Source organism: Nicotiana sylvestris, chromosome 9 (assembly GCF_000393655.2).
Source record: "Nicotiana sylvestris chromosome 9, ASM39365v2, whole genome shotgun sequence".
NCBI classification, from domain to species: Eukaryota; Viridiplantae; Streptophyta; class Magnoliopsida; order Solanales; family Solanaceae; genus Nicotiana; species Nicotiana sylvestris.
The window spans coordinates 161996635-162005018 of NC_091065.1; the positions used below are offsets into that span (position 1 = coordinate 161996635).

Below are 8384 nucleotides of genomic sequence, written 5' to 3' on the forward strand. Positions count from 1 at the left end.
TCTCTTTTGGGGAAAAAAATTGGGGAATGATTGGAGTAAATTGTCCCGTTTTGGAGATCAAAATGGGGGTAAAGGTTGGAGATGCCCTAAAAAGAGCAAACTATCCCGTTTGGCCTTTAATAGTATAAATATTATCTAATTCATAAAATACTATTAATATTAGCTAATTGTCGTAAAATGCTACCAATCTTAGCGGAATTGATTATGTATGATTCTTAGGGAAGAAAAAAGAAAGAAAAAAAGTACAATTACCTTAGTATTATCTTAAATTGATTTAAAGATTATTAGTATTATTAATTATCTAATTCAATAGCGAATTTCGAGAAATTGTATGCATTTTGTCAAGATATTGTCTAACTTCATGGTTTATACAAAGAAAATGTTCCTTATGTGTCTTATTTGTCTACTCTTTGATGCTCATCATCACAACCGTTTTTAGTTGGCCTTGGACTCCATTGAAAGCTATTGAAGCTCACTTATTGAATTTGAATATTTGAGTTTTAAAATTTTGAATTTGTTTTGAGTGAGTACTGTTGGAATATATTGGGTACATTTCAAGAGTTTATATCTCATTCTAGGATGATCTAGTGGAGTTTTGAGGTGGTTTAAATTGAAATTTGAGCCAAATTCGAAGTTGAAGATGAACATGAAAAAAGATGATATGTGTATCTTACTATGCATCTCCGGTGTATTTTTTGTATATTCCATATGTATTAAATGTATATCTTTTGTGTACCTATATATATATATATATCTATGGATACATATGTGTGAGATACATGTTAGATACACACGTCGTAAAGAAATTTATAAACTCAAGCTTGGCTAAGAATTTTTTTCTTTAAACTAATCCAAGTCACCTCCAATCTTTCTGAAATATTATATATTGTCTCATCTACGTGTTTTCAAAGAATTTCAACCATAACTATTGAAAAAATATTTTTTCCTAATTTTTTGAATATTGTATATCATTAATAATAGGAAAATATATTATGGACAAAGTGAGTGTGGCTCCTATGGAAGATAAGTTGCAGAAATCGAGGCTGAGATGGTTCGATCATGTGAAGAGGAGAGACTCTGATGTCCTGATTAGGAGGCGTGAGAGGTTTCTCATGCGAGTCAGAGGAGGGGTATAAGAAGGCCTTAGAAGAACTGGGGTGAGGTGATTAGGCATGACATGACTCTGCTCCAGCTTATCGAGGACATGACCCTCGATAGAAAGGCGTGGAGGTCGAGAATTAGGGTGGTGGGTTGATAGACAGTCTAGAATTTCGCCTTGTCTTACCGCAAGTAGTAGTACTAGTCAGGTATTTTCCTATTCCTACTCCCTTGTTTTTATACGGTGCGTCATCATTATTAGTAGGATTGACACTATTGTTGTAGTTTCGTATCCCTGGATCTTTATTATTACTCGTTGTATTATTTGCTTCCATTGTCTTATTACCTTGTTGTTGCTATTGTTTCTTTATTACTTCATTTTTATTGTTCTTGATCCGAGAGTCTTTCGGAAACAACCTCCCTACCTTCATAAGTTAGGGGTAAGATTTGCGTATACACTACCCTCCCCAAACCCCACTTGTGGGATTTTACTAAATTTTTTGTTGTTGTTGTTGTTGTATATCGTTAATAACAAATTTTGACTCATTAGTCAAAATCACCTCCACTCTCTTTGAAATTTTGTATATTGCGTTATTTATGTATTTTCAACGATTTTCAATCATACACATTAATTTTTTTCTTTTGCTTAGATTTTTTGAATGTTGTATATCATTGCTAACTTTTTATGATTATTTTTATTAGTATGACTTAGTTTATTAAGTTGGTGATTGGAGAGTACACCCTGAACGTCGTTAGCGCCTATGCGCTGCATGCGGGCCTAGATGAGGAGGTAAAACAACGCTTTTGGGAGGGGTTAGATGAGATTGTGCGCCAGGTTCCTCCTGCTGAGAAGCTATTCATATGAGGGGATTTCAATGGTCATATTGGGGTGACCGAAAGTGGTTATGGCGAGGTGCATGGAGGCTTTGGTTTTGGGGAGATGAACGGGGAAGGTACCTCGATGTTGGACTTCGCTAAGGTTTTTGGGTTGGTGATTGCAAACTCTAGCTTTCCGAAGAGGAAAGAGCATTTGATTACTTTTCAAAATGCGGTACCGAAGACTCAGATTGACTATCTCCTCCTCATGAGGTGTGATAGCGGGTTGTGCAAGGACTGCAAGGTGATTCCGAGTGAGACACTCACGACGCAGCATAGACTCTTGGTGCTAGATGTTGGTATTAGGTTAAAGAGAAGGAAAAGGTCTGCTCGGGGAAAACCAAGAATCAGGTGGGGAGCCTTGACTAAGGATAAAGCCCAAGAGTTGGAGTGTTGGTTGTCGGCTATGGGAGCTTGGAGGAGCAGTGGGGACGCAAACACTAAGTGGTCAGCGACAACAAACTGTATAAGGGAGTCTGCGAGAGAGGTGTTAGGGGTCTCGACCGGTGTCTTTGGTGGGCACAAAGGAGACTGGTGGTGGAATGAAGTGGTCTAAGGTAAAGTGGAAGCGAAGAAAGCGACATACCTGAAGTTAGTGGGGAGCATAGGTGAGGCGGAGAGGCGGGCGTGCATGGAGAGATATAAGGTAGCTAGGAAGGAAGCTAAATTGTCGGTCACAGAGGCTAAGACTGCGGATTATGGTCGTATGTATGAGGAAATGGGGGAAAAAGACGGGGAGAAGAAGTTATTCTGGCTGGCCAAATTGAGAGAGAGGAAGGCTCGAGATTTGGACCAATTGAGATGCATTAAGGACGAAGATGGTAGAGTACTGGCGGAAGATGCCCAAATTAAGAGGAGATGGCAGACTTACTTTCATAAACTTCTGAATGGAAAAGGGGATCGTGATATTGTTCTAGGTGAATTGGAGCATTCTGAGAGTCAACGTGACTTCGGGCACTACAAGCATATCGAGGTCGAGGAGGTCATGGGGGCTATGTGTAAGATGAGTAGGGGCAGAGCAACCGGGCCAGACGAGATTCCAGTGGAGTTTTGAAAGTGTGTAGGGAGAGCAGGTGTGGAGTGGTTGACTGAGTTGTTTAATGTTATTTTTATAGCAAAAAGGATGTCATATGAGTGTAGGTGGAGTACGGTGGTTCCACTGTATAAGAACAAAGGTGATATCCAGAGTTGCAACAATTATAGGGGTATCAAACTACTGAGTTATGCCATGAAAGTATGGGAGAGGGTGGTTGAAGCGAGGGTGAGGATGATAGTGTCTGTATCCGATAATTAGTTCGGGTTCATGCCGGGTCATTCCACCACAGAAGTATACACCTTGTTATGAGATTGGTGGAACTGTATAGAGAGAGAAAGAAGGATCTGCACATGGTGTTTATTGACCTGGAGAAAGCGTATGACAAGGTTCCTAGAGAAGTTCTCTGGAGATGCTTGGAGGCAAAAGGTGTGTCGGTTCCTTATATTACGCCAATTAAGGACATGTATAATGGGGCTAATACTCGGGTTAGGACAGTAGGAGGCGACTCTAAGCATTTTCCGGTTGATATGGAGTTACACCAAGGCTCTGCACTCAGTCCGTTCTTATTCACCCTGGTGATGGATGCGATAACAAACCATATTCAAAGGGAGGTGCCGTGGTGTATGCTATTTGCCGATGACATAGTTTTGATTGATGAGTCATGAACCGGTGTTAATGAGATATTGGAAGTTTGGAGACTGACGCTTGAGTCTAAGGGCTTCAAGCTAAGCATAACAAAGATGGAATACCTCGAGTGTAAGTTCAGTGCCGAGCCGGGGGAAGTGGACGTGGATGTGAGGCTTGAGTCACAGGTTATCCTAAGTAGAGGCAGCTTCAAGTACCTTGGTTCGGTTATTTACGAGGGATGGGAGAGATCGATGAGGATATCACACGCCGTATTGGGGTAGGATGGAGAAGTGGAGGTTAGCATCTGGAGTCTTGTGCGACAAGAGAGTGCCAACGATACTCAAAGGTAAGCTCTATAAAGCGGTGGTTAGACCGGCCATGATGTATGGGGCTGAGTGTTGGCCTGTTAAGAACTCACATATCTAAAAGATGAAAGTAGCATAAATGAGGATGTTGAGGTAGATGTGCGGGTACACTAGGATGGATAAGATTAGGAATGATGATATTCGGGAGAAGGTGCACGTGGCTCCCATTGATGAGAAGATGCGAGAAACGAGGCTCAGATGGTTCGAGCATGTGCAGAGGAGAAGCCCAGATACTCCAGTAAGGAGGTGTGAGCGGCTGGTTGTGGAAGGCACAAGAAGAGGTAGAGGGCAGCCTAAGAAGTATTGGGGAGAAGTGATCGGGCAGAATATGGTGAGGCTTCAAGTTTCCGAGGACATCATACTTGATAGGAAGTTGTGGAGGTCGAGTATTACGGTTGTAGGCTAGGAGGTAGTTGAGTCTTGCGTTACTTTGTGTCTTTGTGAGCCTAGTCTGGTAGGGTTTTGTCTAAGATAGCCAGGGCCCAGGGGTAATGTCGTTTCTTACTATTTTCTATTTTCGACGCAGGTTCCACTTACTAGCCATCGTTTTTGCTTTACATTTTTCTTCTGCATTTTATGTTCCTATTTTTTCTATGATCTCCGTGATGAATCTAATATTCTCTCCTTTTGTCTTTTTATTATCTTGAGCCGAGGGTCTTTCGGAAACAGCCTTTCTACCCCTTCGGGGTAGGGGTAAGGTCTGCGTACACACTACCCTCCCATACCCCACTTGTGGGATTCTACTGGGTTGTTGTTGTTGTTTTATTAGTACTAGTATACGTACCCGCACGATGCGCGGATTGTAAAAAAAATATATTAGCATGATAATATTGCTCTTAATTATTTGCTCATTTGAATTCTATTGAAAGTATGATATGATAGTAGTAGCTTTCTTGAAATGAGAGATACATTGTGAAATATTCCAAGAGTTAAAGAGATAATTAAAGACATTCATAAGTGTACTCTGGCCTGTGAAAATATGCACTACAAATGCAAGAATGCAAAATGAACAGAAAGTAAACAGTAATGTTAGTACTAATTTGTATGCTTCATTCTCATTATGGTTTATTCAGCTAACTGAAAACTCAAATCTTTCTTGTATTATTACATAACTGTTGAACTATTCTAATTGTATCCAAAGATGGAGCTAATACTCTCAAGATTGTATATGACTGAGGTTTCTTTCATCTCTACTTCAATGGATGTAGAGATGAACGAAGTGACCTTAATGGCTGACTATGAGCAAAGTAGTTCTAAGGTCTTAACTGCTAGAGCATTCCCAGTATACCCATTAATTGTAGGTGCATAGGCTATCATCAAGACTTTATGGTTCATCTTCATCTTTCTTTGTTTCATGAACAAATAAAATCGAAATTATTTTAATCAAAAGCTAGATCAATATAACATGTTCTAAAGCATAGGTCCAAAAAATTAGATTTATACATATTCAATTGTTGATCCATTTGTTTTAGCTGAAATGGAATTCCAGAAAAGGTATACAATTCATTAGTAAACCTTGCAATTAAACACCAAAATAAGTTATCAAAAAAAGAATTCCATTAATTATTTCGGTATTGGCATATAGAGATACAATATAATTAAGTAATTTAATAATTCCTAGCTCTGTACTTATTCGTTTCAGCTTCAAATGTTTTGTTCTCTTCTGTAACCATTCCGACCAAATAGAAGATGTCTCATTATAATGAATAATCTTTTCTTAGCATGTCTCATTATAGTTGCTAGGCCGAAAAATCTGGTTGTTACAACTTGCATTTTTAATAAACTAAGTTGTCATGTGTTTTTTTTTAATATGTTGCCACTTGGCTTTCTAATAACTTGTCACTTGGCTAAATGAGAAGGCAAACTTTCTTACTTTAATATATACTAGTATTAGTATCCGCGCGATGCGCGGACAAAAATCATATCAAATTGTGATGTAGGTTGTTTGAATCATGTGCGAATAATCTTAAAATATAAACCTCTGAGATAAAAATTATATAACATTAGATATTAATTATGAAGAAGAATATGAAATTATTGTTCAACTCTCGATATGAAATTATTGTTCAAATCTCGTAGTGGACAACCTATTTTTCATATATATATATTTGTATTAGCATAATCCTTAATTGTAGTACTTGCATTTCATTTTGCTGTCAATATTAAAGAATACTAAATATGTCATGTTGTGATCTGTCTTGTTTGAGCACATTAGATAATTTATTTTAATAAAATTCTTACTATCACTTTGTTTTTATCTGAAAGTCAAATATGTCTTATTTATCACATCATTTTTATGCAAATTCTTTTTTTTGTTGTTCTTTTCTTATAGTTATTGTATTATTTATTAATTAATATTATTATACTATCATATAATTTTTATTAGCTTAATAATTAAATTAATGTCTTGCTTATTATCCTTTAATAGTCCTTAACAAATATAAATATTTTATTCTTGAAATTTGGTATATTTATATGCTTGTAACCTCTTATTCGAAATTTTTTAATCATTTAAATTTATAAGTAATATTTAAAATTTATTTTAATTATTTAATTTATTTATTTTTATTTAATTTAAAGTATAAGTATCCTCACACTACCTCTATTTTTTATACACTCTCTTCTCTACTACAATATTTTAATTAGTTTTTATATTACTATTTCACCTATAACCAAAATAATATCATATTTTATTTTAAATTGTAACTTTGAATTAATCTATTTGATTGTTATGTTCCAAATGTATTGAGTTCTCTTATAATTATTTTTGTATTAGATGCAGTTAAATTTTCTTTCTTTTTAGCTTTAAGATGCAAATTTATTTTTTAATTTTTATTTGTAAAATTACCTATATTAAAATTTTATTTTAATCATAAAAAAATATTTTATAATTATTTTGAACACATTATATCTGAATGTTGTAGTAATATTTTCACTGTCATATTATTTACTTATGTAAATTTTCTTTCTCTTTTAGTTTTAAGATACAAATTTAATTTTTAATTTTTATTAGTAAAATTGGCTATATAGAAATTTATTTTTTATTTTAAATTTTTTATTTTTTATTTTTTATTTTATTTTTCATAAATAAGACTTCAACTTTGTGGTATTATCCATAGTTTGAGCATTCTCATCATAGTTTTAAGAACTCTAATCTCACATTCAAATAGTTTTTTCCTTTTGTCACACCTCCTTTTTCACCCGCGCCGCCGCAAAGGGGCGCAGAAGGGAGTTTTTCCAATTAAAGGACAATCGAAACAGGATTTATTTATTTATTTCAGAGTCGCCACTTGGGAGATTTATGGTGTCCCAAAACACCGGTTTTAATCCCGAATCGAGGAAAAGAATGACTCTGTTTAATAGTCTGCGCACCAGAAATCCGGATAAGGAATTCTGTTAACCCGGGAGAAGGTGTTAGGCATTCCCGAGTTCCGTGGTTCTAGCACGGTCGCTCAACTGTCATATTCGGCTTGATTATCTCATTTTATACAATTATGAACCTACGTGCAAATTTTAACTATTTACTGCTTTGTTATTATTTATTCAAAGAAATTGCAACGTCGTGAGAATGCATCTCGAATTGCGCCACATAAATGTACCCGCAATTTTTGATACGTTCCGACTTCGTTGAGATTTGGATTTGGGTCACATAAATGTGGACCCGAATTTAGGAAAATAACATTATTAAATACGCGCCTAAAAACTAACGCGTTGTTATTTTGAGAAAAGTCGTAAAGTTCGCTATGCGGCCTGTCTCGAAATCTAAGCATTCGAAATAACTATCCGTTGAGGGCCCCGCAATTTGTGTATTCTTGTTTGTCGAGACTCATCTCATTCATTTTTAAAAGGGACAATCCTAAAGTGACTACATTTTTATTAAGTTTGTCTCTAGAAGAAAATCTCCAAATTAATTACATGCTTAAAAAAAGGACGTGACTTATTAGTTATTAGTCTAAGACAAATGCAAATGGGAAATTGTAATCGAGCTTGTACAAAGGGAGATTATTTCGTTCCTCATTCTATTAGTTAATAACACTAAAGTTGAGATTATGAATAGAATACGAGATTGACACCCGGTAATATCAAAACAAACCAACTATTCTTTGATTAATTTAAACTAACATTATTAGATGACTTGAACTATTGGAATTGACTATGTGTAATACAAAGCCATTTTTTTTTACTCTTTTTACGACTTGTCGAAGAAATGCGTCAATGCTTAAAAAACCGACATTAGGCTAACATCAATCACTAACATTCGAGAATATTAGTTACTAACATTATTCACATGTTTGTAGAAATAGGTTCAACAGTCCAGTTTATGCATTTCGCAGGCATTTGCATGATATTAATGAATGAGATATCCTAATATACAAATCAGT

General features: G+C 35.7%; 2 protein-coding genes across 2 annotated transcripts; both read left to right on the forward strand.

Moving 5' to 3' along the window:
* Positions 1-2605: 2605 nt before the first annotated feature.
* LOC138878522 (uncharacterized) lies at positions 2606-3028 on the forward strand. Its single transcript, XM_070158209.1, has one exon. It carries the CDS (start codon positions 2606-2608, stop codon positions 3026-3028), a length of 423 nt encoding a protein of 140 aa, XP_070014310.1.
* Positions 3029-3360: 332 nt separating this feature from the next.
* LOC138878523 (secreted RxLR effector protein 78-like) lies at positions 3361-3675 on the forward strand. Its single transcript, XM_070158210.1, has one exon. It carries the CDS (start codon positions 3361-3363, stop codon positions 3673-3675), a length of 315 nt encoding a protein of 104 aa, XP_070014311.1.
* The last annotated feature ends 4709 nt before the right edge of the window (positions 3676-8384 follow it).

Excerpts from the sequence above, each read along its gene's own strand:
- LOC138878522 (XM_070158209.1), top strand. The coding sequence starts at position 2,606 with ATGGAGAGATATAAGGTAGCTAGGAAGGAAGCTAAATTGTCGGTCACA.
- LOC138878523 (XM_070158210.1), top strand. The coding sequence starts at position 3,361 with ATGGTGTTTATTGACCTGGAGAAAGCGTATGACAAGGTTCCTAGAGAA.